At 56.7% G+C, this 11,946-nt stretch overlaps 1 protein-coding gene across 1 annotated transcript in view; it reads left to right on the forward strand.

Moving 5' to 3' along the window:
- The window catches only part of WDR91 (WD repeat domain 91), a 27,962-nt gene extending 18,154 nt beyond the window's left edge, over nt 1–9,808 (forward strand). Inside the window, exons 9-15 of the mRNA XM_007952906.1 lie at nt 171–321; nt 1,637–1,731; nt 1,885–2,050; nt 4,760–4,868; nt 5,553–5,665; nt 6,720–6,917; nt 9,644–9,808. Coding sequence (XP_007951097.1) covers nt 171–321; nt 1,637–1,731; nt 1,885–2,050; nt 4,760–4,868; nt 5,553–5,665; nt 6,720–6,917; nt 9,644–9,808 — 997 coding nt within the window. The remainder of the gene's footprint in view (nt 1–170; nt 322–1,636; nt 1,732–1,884; nt 2,051–4,759; nt 4,869–5,552; nt 5,666–6,719; nt 6,918–9,643) is intronic.
- Nucleotides 9,809–11,946: the final 2,138 nt, after the last annotated feature.

Genomic DNA, 11,946 nt, shown 5'->3' on the forward strand with positions numbered 1-11,946 from the left:
GCCTGGTAGGTCTGTCCTGGACCCTAGAGGGCTGTGCCTTCCCTGATACCCTGTGCCCTGCCCTGCCTGTGAGTGTAGAGCTCTGGGGGCCACACCTGCCATCATCTCAACACTGGCTGACAGACACGGGCCAAGGTGGGGGATGCTGATGCCCTTCTCCGCTCCCCTAGAGTGGACTGCTCGGGGAGGAGGGTGGCCAGCTCAGACGTGGACGGAGTCATCAAAGTGTGGTCCTTCAACCCCATCATGCAGACCAAAGCGTCCTCCATCTCCAAGTCCCCACTGCTCTCTTTGGAATGGGCCACCAAGCGGGACAGACTGGTGAGTGGTGCTGGCCTCCACGGACAGCTGGGCTATCCAGGGTGGTCTGAGGTGGAGATTGTCAGGGGAGCCCTGCAGGGGGTAGTGTGAGGCAGAGGATTCTTGGTCCCTCACCAGTTGCTCTGGTGCTCAGGGGGCACCCTAGAGGGAGTGTTCTGAGGTGGAGGATTCTTGGGTCCCTCACCTGGCCCCCCACCGGTTGCCCTGGCACTCAGGGAAGCCCTGCACGACTCTCTGGTGCTGAGAAGAGGCAGCCGAGCTGAACGCCCTCCCTCGTTCCCTCACTGGGGGCCGGCCTCCAGGCTGACCCAGTGCGTTCGTGGTTTAGGGCAGCAGCACAGCGTTAGAGCTGGATTCAGAAGAACCGTTAAAGCTGTCGGATGGCAGACGATGCACCCCCCCCACCATGTGGTCTGGCCTGCTCTTTGGTCTGCCCTGGGGGGACTTCCTTGCTCTGCATCCTTAGCCCTGTCATCTGTCCCATCACTGGTGTCCTCAGCATGCCCCTTCCCCTGCTGGCTCCCTCCCTGCACCAGGCCCAGAGAAACGGGCCTGAACGGACATAGGATGGGTGTCTGGGGTGCCCATGGGTCAGCTTGCCCCTAACGATAGTACCGTGCTCCTGTCCCCAGTGGGCTTGAATCTTTGCTGTACGGTTTGTACCTAAGGAGATAAACATCGGTGCATGGTTCCCCCTTCCAGAGAGTCACCCTGTGGGGCCCGGGCCATAGCCTGCTTCTCTGTCCCTTTAGGCAGCGGAGGGGGCTCTCGTGGTGGCGTTAATCTGCCATCTGGTGCTCCAGTGTTACAGCTGACTGCATGCATGGGGTGACCTTGCTAGCAGCCCGGGGTGCCCCCAGCCCTGGGCTGCCTCTGCTGCTTTCTTCTCGTGCGAGGTGTTGCTCTCAGAGGCTTTTCACCTTGTCGGGCACAGGTTCCTGAAGGCAGCGTGCTGCTGCTGTGGTGTGGGATGCCGTTAGGAGCTGTGGCCAGAGCTGTCTGTAGAGCCACAGTGATGGGGCCCACGCGCTGAGAAAGGAGGGGCTGAAGCAGCAGGGCTTTAACGTGGAGAGAAATGGGGTGGGGGTGGGGAAGGACACGGGAGGCCCTTTAACCAGCCCGGCCATGTCCAGGTCATGCTGGGATGGTGTCCCTCTCCCCTGGCGCCTGCTGTGGTTTGTGCTTTGTTCAGACTCCGTCCTGGTGTCCGTGTTGAATCTAGGTCCCGCTGCACGCATGCCTGGATTAGCAAGGACAGCTCTGCACCCTCACGGTGGTCCCCTCTAATGCCCTGCACCCATCCCTCTCCCTCCAGCTTCTCCTGGGCAGTGGTGTGGGTACCGTGCGCCTTTACGACACGGAAGCCAAGAAGAACCTCTGTGAGATCAGCATCAGTGATGACATGCCCAGGTGAGCAGAGCCCCTGTGGGGCTGCGTGCTGGGGGCGTGGCCACGGCTGTGTGCTGGGGGCGTGGCCCTCCCTGACCCCTTTGCCCAGCTTCAGCTGAATCCAGCCCAGAGCTGAGCGTGTCCCGTCTCTGACCCGGCCCACCTGTATTACAGAATCCTGTCCCTGGCCTGTAGCCCCAATGGGGCCTCTTTTGTCTGCTCGGCCGCGGCTCCAAGCCTCACCTCCCAGGACGTGTCGGCACCAGACCTCGGTGGCAGGGGTGTGAACCAGGTCCCTGGCAAGCTGCTGCTGTGGGACACGAAGACCATGAAGCAGCAGGTGGGGCCTGTTTGTCTCAGTCAGCATCCTCCGCAGTGTCGCCCTGTTCGTTTTTATCCAACTCTGGGCCATTCTTACACTGTCCTTTCTGGTTTTCCTGCTGTCTGATCTCTCCTGCCTTCTGGACCTTCAGTGAGCTCGCTCGAGCTGCTCCTGATCTCCTTTGTGTCTCACTTTGCTGCGTGTTCTTGATGGTGGTCTCTTCGGTCTGCCTTCCCTTTGTTGAGCCTCTCCTCAGCCGTATCTGGTCTTCTCTTCAATCTGCCCAGGAGGATGTTAGTCAGTTACTGTGTTTTCATTTTGAGAAGCTGAACTTTGTTTTCTCAAACCTGCTTTGTCATGTTTAGTCTTCCATTTGTACCATGTTTTCAGTTCCTTCTGTTATTTCCTTGAACGTATTTGTGGGTGGTAGTGCTGGTGGTGTTAGTTCTTGGTGTTGTCAGTTGTGTGCTGCTGGGTGGTGGTGCTGGTATTGTCAGTTGTGTGGTGGGTTGTTGTTAGTTGTGTGGTAGGCGGTTGGTGGTGTCAGTTGTGTGTGGTGGGTGGTGGTGGTTGTCAGTGTTGTTAGTTGTGTGGTGGTTGTTGGTGGTGTCAGTTGTGTGCTGCTGGGTGGTGGTGCTGGTATTGTCAGTTGTGTGGTGGGTTGTTGTCAGTTGTGTGGTAGGCGGTTGGTGGTGTCAGTTGTGTGTGGTGGGTGGTGGTGGTTGTCAGTGTTGTTAGTTGTGTGGTGGTTGTTGGTGGTGTCAGTTGTGTGCTGCTGGGTGGTGGTGTCAGTTGTGTGTGGTGTGTGGTGGTGGTTGGTGTTGTCAGTTGTGTGGTGGCTGATGGTGGTGGTTATTGGTGGTGTCAGTTGTGTGCTGGTGGGTGGTGGTGGGGTCAGTTGCTGTCAGTCGGTTCTGATGCACCGTGACCCCATGTGTGCAGAGTAGAACTGCTCTGTGGGGTTTCTAAGGCTGTGACCTTCTGAAGCAGATTGCCGGGCCTTCCCTCTGAGACACCCGTGGCTGGCTTTGAACTGCCCACCTTGTGGGCAGTAGTCAGCACTGAACTGTTCGCACTGTCCAGGGACTGCATCTGCCTGGTGAATCCCACACAGAAGTCTGTGGATCTGATTTTGCTCTCTGCTGTTTCTCAGGCCGTTTCTATTTTTCTCCCCCTTGTCCCCTGTGTGTTGTAAGATTTAATTATGGGTTTGTGTTCCTTGGACCTTTATCTCTGGGAACATTTTGAGACTGAAGTTGAAGGTAGACTTTTTGGCGAGAAGACTAGTTCACTTCTCCAGTCCCTGAGGGCACTACCACCTCCTGACAACTTTACAGTAAGCTGTTACTTGAGTCTTCTCAGACCCCACAGTGACTGTGGCTTTGGGTTGTGAACACACATGAGGGCGGGCTTGTGGTTCTGAATTGTCAGAGGGCCCCAGGGTTCACAGAGGCCAGTGTCCTTGGCGTCCCTTTGTGTGAAGTGGGTTTCGTTCTGGTTTATTTTGACACTGAGGGCGTAGCCCTTGGGGTCCCAGGTTTATGTGGAGGCATCTTATCAGACAGCCCATGTCCCCAGCCCCCAAGCTCCTGACGGCTGCCGGAGTGGACGCTAGAACCCACTGGTCCGTGGGACTCTGCCCCCCTTCGTTTTTGCTCTCGGAGGAGGGTCCCTTACTTGCCAGCTCAGTTGTGTGTGAGGTGGGTGTGTGTGTGTGCGCACATGTGTGTGTGTTTTTTTTTTGCTCTCGGAGGAGGGTCCCTTACTTGCCAGCTCAGTTGTGTGTGAGGTGGGTGTGTGTGTGTGCGCACATGTGTGTGTGTTTTTTTTTTGCTCTCGGAGGAGGGTCCCTTACTTGCCAGCTCAGTCGTGTGTGAGGTGGTGTGTGCGTGTGCACACGTGTGTGTGTATTTTAGATAACATTCCGTATTCGGCATATTTAGTTTCCATCTGGAGGGTTATTTAGGGTTCCCAGTCTCCCACGTTGCTCAAATTGAAGTTCTTGATTGATTTTCAGTCAGTAGGCCCTGAGTTCTGTGATGTCCTGGAGAAGGACCTCACACTTGAAGCAGAGGGTCAGCGGAAAAGGGGAAGACCCTCAGCGAGATGGACTGACACGGTGGCTGCACCGTGGGCTCACGCACAGCAGGGCCGTGAGGCTGGGGCCGGGCCGGGCAGTGTTTCCTTCTGTTGTTCCTGGGTCGCTGTGTGTCAGAGCCACCTCCACGGCTCCTGACGACAGCAAGTCCTATGAGGTCAGGGACCATGTGTTTTGCCTGCCACTGTGTTTCTGGCAGCTAGCACAGTGCGTGGCACGTAGCCAAGAATCAACAGACAAACAGTATTTTAGCCACACTGTAGCTTTGTGTGAGTGTCCTTGTGGGAAGACATTGAGCTGAGTGGGATGGGCGCAGGCAGTGTGTGACCCATGGAGACGGCACGCCTCATGACTTAGATCACACGTGAGGAAGGCAGGCAGTGCATCATTGTTTCCTGCCAGGAGCCTGGCCTTTCACTCAGCATTATCATGGAATACACGCTAAGAGGTGGAGGGCTCGTGTGGAGAACCGTCACAGGCTGCTGCTGTCTGGGGGCCGGCCGCCAGCCCCGCTTTGGCAAAGGATGAGACCTGTGTTGCTGAGAGCCTGGCCTGGGGGGCCTGTGTGTGCTGGGGCTGGGGTAGGCAGCATGGCTGGGGCACTCCTCACCGCTGCATTTTCCCACCAGCTTCAGTTCTCCCTGGATCCGGAACCCATTGCCATCAACTGCACAGCCTTCAATCACAATGGGAACCTGCTGGTCACCGGCGCAGCCGACGGCGTCATCCGGCTGTTTGGTAAGAAGGTTGCTTGTGGCAGTCCTAGCCCCTCCTGGGGTGGTCCAGAGAAGAGGGTTGGACTTTTGTTAGCTGGACTAGCAGCTGCTGCAAAACCCCAGCTGAAGGTGTTCCCGCTGGAGCCCAGGTTGGGTCAGAGGCTGCTGTTTGCAGAGCACCCGTGCTCGTCGGCTTCCCTGTGCTCATGTCGGTGGCCTTGGGGGTGGAGCTATAGCCCTGCAGTGCTAAGCTGTTGGATCTGGGTCCTCTGGGCCTGTGTGAGGTCCCCAAGGACACGAGTGATGATGTCCTTGTGGTACTAGCCATTCACCCTCCTTGCAGAGGCGTCAGAACCATCCGGCATGCCACTGAGAAATCCTCATGCCCGGGCCCTGCCCCCAAGAGATTAGAGTTGATGGGTCTGGCATGGGACCAGGGGCTGTGTCTTCAGGGCCACCTGGTGGGGGTTATAGAGGCCTCATGGGGAGGACTCAGTGCCCCTGAAGTTAGGGGCTCCCAGGTGATGTCCAGCTCCCCAGGGAGTCCTGACCCTCACTTCTCACTGAGCGGAAGTTGCTACTCCTGAGGCTTGGAGCAGCCTGGCCTCCGGGTGGGGTCAGCTCCCACCTGGCCGAGGGGCATAGCACCGCAGGCTGGGGTGGGGACTCCGGAGCTGGCAGGCCTCAGCGGCATCTCACCATGCAGACATGCAGCAGCACGAGTGCGCCATGAGCTGGGGGGCCCACCGCGGGGAGGTCTGCTCCGTGGAGTTCAGCTGCGATGAAAACACTGTGTACAGCATCGGCGAGGATGGCAAGGTGCGGGGGGTGAGGGCTCGGGTCGGGCTTCCTCCCTGGGAGCCCTGAGAGCACTGGGTGACAGACACTGGCCAGCCCTGGCCGTGCCGCTGACCCAGGTGACAGACGCTGGCTAGCCCTGGCTGTGCCCTGACCGGGTGGCAGATGCTGGCTAGGCCCTAACTGTGCCGTTGACCCGGGAGACAGACGCTGGCTAGCCCTAGCTGTGCCCTGACCTGGGTGACAGACACTGGCTAGCCCTGGCCGTGCTGCTGACCTGGGTGGCAGATGCTGGCCAGCCCTGGCTGTGCCCTGACTGGGTGGCAGATGCTGGCTAGGCCCTAGCTGTGCTGTTGACCTGGGTGACAGACGCTGGCTAGGCCCTAGCTGTGCTGTTGACCTGGGTGACAGATGCTGGCTAGCCCTGGCTGTGCCCTGACCTGGGTGACAGACTGTTTGGCTAGCCCTGGCTATGCACTTATCTGGTGACAGATGCCTGGCTAGCCCTGGCTGTGCCCTGACCTGGTGACAGATAGCTGGCTAGCCCTGGCCATGCTCCTGACCTGGGTGATAGATTGGGGGGCTAGCCCTGGCTGTGCCCTGACCTAGTGACAGATGGTTGGCTAGCCCTAGCCATGCTGCTGACCTGAGTGATAGACTGGCTGGCTAGCCCTGGCCGTGCCCTGACCTGGTGACAGTGCTGGCTAGCTTAAACCAGGACTATTCAGTTGAAGTTTAACCCTACTAACAGTAATGATGGCGGTGACTGTGATGATGATAGGAGGCACCTGAAGTATGCCCCTGCTTGAGACTGGGTGTCTGTACAGGGGCATGAGCCCACCTCTTCCCCTCCTGGGGCCAGGCCAGAGAGAAAAGAAAGGTCAGACTCTATTGGGAGGTTGCCAACTTTCTCTTCTATAAAAATGCTTCAAGTGTTGGGAAGAGATGGTCTTGGGGTGGCCCTGGCCCACGTATTTCTGCACCGTGAAGGTCAGGATGGGCTGGGTGGGAGTGTGTCCCTCGCTCCTCATGTAGGCACCTCTGAGATCGCCCTGGTTGTGCTCTGTGGCTGCAGTTCATCCAGTGGGACATCCACAAGAGTGGCCTGAAGGTGTCTGAGTCCAGCCTGCCCCCTGACGCCACGGGCCCCTTCGTGCTGTCCGGGTACAGCGGCTACAAGCAGGTGCAAGCCCCCAGGGGCCGGCTGTTCGCTTTTGACTCCGAGGGCCATTACATGCTGACATGCTCGGCCACCGGGGGTGTCATCTACAAGGTAATGGGCTGGGCATGGCATGGGGTCCTGGCTGTGGGGGAGCCTTCTGCTGGCAGGGACAGTGCCCAAGACCGTCGTGCAGCTGGGCTGGGCGGATCCACCTTGAGGAGAAGCCACAGGCAGAGCCCGAGTCCCCTGTCCTGCTCTGCTCGCCCGTCAGCGGCCAGACTTCTACTCTGTCCTGCCTCGGTTTCCTGGCAATAAAGACGCATCACAGAATGTGTTAAGGAGTAGGGCAGTGTGTTGGGGTGGGAGAACACGCCTCAAAGCAAGTGAATGCTGGGTGGCTTAGTTTGGTCACGCGCACGTGGCTGCTGACCAGAGGCAGGCAGTTCGAACCCGGCAGCTGCTCCTCGGGAGAGAGATGAGGCAGTCTGCTTCCTCAAGACTTAAAGCCTGAGAAGCCCCGTGAGACAGTTGTACTCTGGCCTATAGGGTCTCTGTGAGTCAGAACTGGCTCAGTGGCAGTGGGTTTTCTGGGTTTAATCTGGTATGAGGAGCCCTTTTGGTGAAATGGTTAAGTGCTTGGCTGTTCCCCAAAAGGTCAGCAGTTTAAACCCACCAGCCACGCCACAGGAGAGAGAGGCGCGGCCTGCTTCCTTCAAGATGACAGCCTTGGGAACCCTGTAGGACTTCACTGCTCAATTCTGTAGGGTCACTGAGTCGGAATCCACCCACTGGCAGCCGGCTGAGTCTGTTACGTTGTTGTTATGTGTGTTGAGTCAGTTCCGACTCACAGTGGCCCTGGAGGACGGAGTTGAACTGCTCCATAAGGGTTCCTAGGCTGTCATCTTTATGGGGATCTTCTCGGCTGCTGTCGAGAACTTAGCAGTTCACACCGACAGCTGCTCCTTGGGAGAAAGATGTGGCAGTCCAGATCTGGAAAGATGACAGCCTTGGAAACCCTATGGGGAGACGTGTCCTGTCCTCACAGGGTCGCTAGGAGTTGGAATGAACTCCATGGCAGTGGAATTTTTTGGAATCTTTATGGGAGCACATTGCAAGGTCTTTTATCCCACGGAGCCACTGGTGGGTTCAAACCACATCTGACCTTTTGGCAGCAGTTGTCTTAGTTATCCAGTGCTGTTACAACAGAAATACCACAAGTATTTAGCAAACAGAAATTCGTTTGCTCCCAGTTGAGGAGGCCAGAGTCAGAATTGTGGGTGTGGGCTCTAGGGTTGGCTCTCTCTCAGCTCTGGGGGAAGGTCCTCATTCCTTCCGCTGTGTTCCTGGTTCCCTGGACATCTCCGCGTGACTCGGTACTAATCTTCCCCCATCTCAGTGTCTTATAAGAGATTGACTGAACGCACACCCTCCACCAACCCTGCCTCACTAACACAGCAAGGACACCTCCACAAATGGGAATTCAAACAACTGCAGGTGCAGGGAGGGGTCAGGATTACAACACACATGTTGGGGGAGACAGTTCAATCCATAGCAGCAGCTGAGCACCTCACTGTTGTGTCATCAAGACCCCGAATCTGGTTAGGTTTGCTATTTCATCGGCAGTCAGGTTCCTGCAGTTCATGCTTGAGACAGATGCAGGCTTGGATTTGCAGTCAGATGAGCTGTAGACTCATTGAATGGGTTGAAAGATTTTCCTCTGACTAATTTCTTAAAAAGGAGCTCTGGTGGCATAGTGCCTAAGGCATTTAACCGCCTAACCAGAAGGTTGGGGGTTCAAACCCACCAGCTGCTCCGTGGAAAGAAGATGGGGCAATTTACTTCTGTAAAGATTTACCACCTTGGAAATCCAATGGGGGTCGCCGTGAGTTGGTATTGAGTCGATGGCACTGAGTTTGTTTGAATTTCGTAAATCTCAAGAATCGGGCTGATTTCTTCAGGGATGTAGTGGAATTCCGATCCCATTTTTACAACCTATAAACAGTTTTATTTATGATTTTAAACGTTTTCTCCACATAGTTTCTGGATGCTTCCATCAGCTTTCCTGTGCAGGCTGAGCACACCTCGTCTCTTACTCGCAGATGAGACAGGGAGTCATGCTGATGTCACAACCCCCTGGTTTCCCCTCTTAGAACCTTATTCTGACTGTTCCAAGTGGCTCTCACCGGCTCGTGGGCAGGATGGAGGAGAGCTGTGTGTGCACATTAACAGAGGGTCCCTCTAGCCAGGCCCTGCTCTGGGGGCCGCGAGCCGGCCGCTGCAGGACAGAATGGGCCGAGACCCTGCCCTGCGGAGTGTGTGTTCACACTCAGACAGACAGACTGATTTGATATATATTGACCTCGGGTTGGAAAGAACCTGGCATGGGTGGAGGGGCACTGACCCCCTGCAAGTAAAGGCAGAAGAGAACATTGTATGTCTTTTAAGGAGCTTTATGTGGGAGCTTATCAAGGGCTTGTTTCCCAGTTAAAAGGGAGGACTAATGGTGGTCAGGATAATGAAAGCATTTCCTGGTCTGAGAATTTAAATTAGACCATCTGGGAAGATGGGCATATGCACCTGGGCACACAGACTAGCATGTAGGCTTGTGCACCTGGGCTCGTAGATTATCTGCTAGGTGGGGGCTTACACCTGGGCTCTTAGGCCATCTGGAAGGTGGGCACATAACCCTGGGCTTACTGCTGTCTGGGGGGTGGGCCCGTGCACCTGGGCGCGCACTAGGCTCGAGCAGCGGCCTCATGCACAGCAGGTGGGCCCCGAGTGGCTGTGTGTGTTAGTGGTGGGCACTGATGCCTTCTTGTCTCTCTCTGCATTTACAGCTAGGCGGGGAGGAGAAGGTCCTGGAGAGCTGCCTGAGCCTGGGGGGCCACCGAGCCCCTGTGGTCACTGTGGACTGGAGCACGGCCATGGACTGCGGGACCTGCCTCACGGCCTCCATGGATGGCAAGATCAAGCTGACCACTCTGCTGGCCCATAAACTCTGACGGGGCCGCCTGCGGGGACCCGTGGAAGCAGTGTTACCTGGGCTGGGTGAGACAAGCAGAGAGAGGCAGGCCGCTCCACTCGTGGCGCCTGGTGGCGCGGGGCCTCTGCAGGGACTGAGTGCCCAGTGGGGACAGGAATGGGCAGCCCCAAGGAGCAGGTGGCCAGGATACCTGCTCCCCAGAGACGGCCTTCTGGGCTCTGTCGGCAGCGTGCTGTGACTTCAGTGGCACTTCGCTGTGACAGTCTGGAAGAAGGAAGAAATGTTACTTTGTCTGCTGTCATGGTCCGGGAGAGAGAACAGTATTCTGTATATATTGGCCCATTTTTCTTCTTTTTTAAAAAAGGATGTTGCCTTCGTGGTCACCTGGTGTCTCTGTGGGAGGTGTTAGGCCAGAGCATCTCCCTCCCCCTGGTCAGCTGGGAGCCCAGTGGGGACCCCCTGCCCTGGTGCCCGCAGCTCCTGGTCCTCTCCAGACACAGGGCTGCGGCCCCTGCTCTGTGGGGCAGCATGAGGACACGTCCAGAGCTGTTCTGTCCGCTGCCAACTGCGGCCTTGTCTGTTTCTGTGGACTCGGGAAGCCCCCGGCTTTCTTCCTCTTTCGTGAGACTCGGCAGCTTTTGTTACAGAAGCTTCTCTAGGCAAAGGTGGGGCCCAGGCTTTGGCTCCCAGCTGCCCTTCTCCACCCAGGGCTTCTGTTCCCACTCATTCTCTCAGTCTGACGTCCTAGAGGTTGAACAGAGCTGAGCGCCGGGCCCTTGCTATCAACGCAGAGGAACCAGCAGGGCTGTCCAGGAGCTGAGCTTGGGCTCAGGCCATTCCCAACTCATGCAGCTACGCCCACGGCCCTGGCCCTGGCTGGGCTGCACCTCCCTGAGGTGAGCAGGAACTCGAACTGCCCCTCCTCGTGCGTGTCACAGCTGAGGCAGGGAGCGGCAGCCTCTGCCCTAGGCCGCGTCGCTGGTGGGCTGGCCCACGGCTCCAACCCTGCAGGTCAGCCATGTCACTGTGTGAGGGAGGCTGCGGCTGGGGACTTCCAAGGGACAGTCATCACAGAGCCTCCACCTTGGGTTCCAGCCAGTCTGGGTGCTTGGCTGGAGTGAGGACCCACCCAGATACCACAAGTCAAACACCCAAACCCATTGCCGTTAAGTTGATTCCAACTCAGCGACCCCCATTGGGTTTCCAAGGCTGTAAATCTTTACAGAAGTAGATCATCTCATCTTCCTCCCACAGAACAGCTGGTGGGTTTGAACCGCCAACCTTGAGGTTAGCAGCCAAATAAATGCCTTACCCACTATGCCACCAGAGCATCTTCACGAGTGGGTAGCTTTCAAGAACAGACATGTACTTTCTCAGAGTTCTGGACACAAAAAGTCCACACTCAGGATCTTAGTTGTATCAGTGTCTTGCTGTACCCTGGGCATTGCTCATTCCCTTGGCTTGTAGACACTCCTTGCATGACGTGTGCTGTTCCTGGTGTGTGTCTGTGCCTCTTCTGGCCTCTTTGTAACTCAGAAACAATTAGGTTTAGCAGCCACCTTGCACTGATAGGATCAGCTGATTGATGACGTTGTGGGGAGTGCAGCATGGGAGATGACTGTGGTATGCTGCTGCTGTTAGCTGTCCACCCCAACTCATGGCGACCCTCTGCACGGGGCCGGGGTGCCAGTACTGTGGTGGGGAGGTGTTTGTGCAGCTTGATGACGGGAACAGTAGCAAGCAATTCCTTTCCCTTCTCACTCGCTCCTCCTCCCTCGGTGAAGAAAGCCAAGACTCTCCATGTCTCATTCCTGCAGCCTCCTGCGTGAACACGGCAGCCCGGGATTCTGCAGGATGTTTACAAAGTGGTCGTGGGTTCCCTGGTGGGAGGTGATTCCTTGTTTGGCCTTTCACCTCAAAGTCTCTTTGCCCACTCTGTCTCCTCAGTGTGGTCTCCACAGCTTGTGGAAATGTCATTAAGGGTAGTGGCCATTCACAGGCACATAACAGCAGGTCTCCTCTCATTTTCTTCTGTGTCCCCCACCCTTGTTCTGAGCTGAAGGCAAAGCTGGATAATGAGGATGGTGCTGCCAGGAGGGTTGAGGGGGTCACGTGACACTTTATGTTGCCTGGAAGCACCTCCTTTAACTTCTGACC

This window comes from Orycteropus afer, unplaced genomic scaffold, assembly GCF_000298275.1.
Source record: "Orycteropus afer afer isolate SDZICR_OR568_19922 unplaced genomic scaffold, OryAfe1.0 scaffold00365, whole genome shotgun sequence".
Lineage (NCBI taxonomy): Eukaryota > Metazoa > Chordata > Mammalia > Tubulidentata > Orycteropodidae > Orycteropus > Orycteropus afer.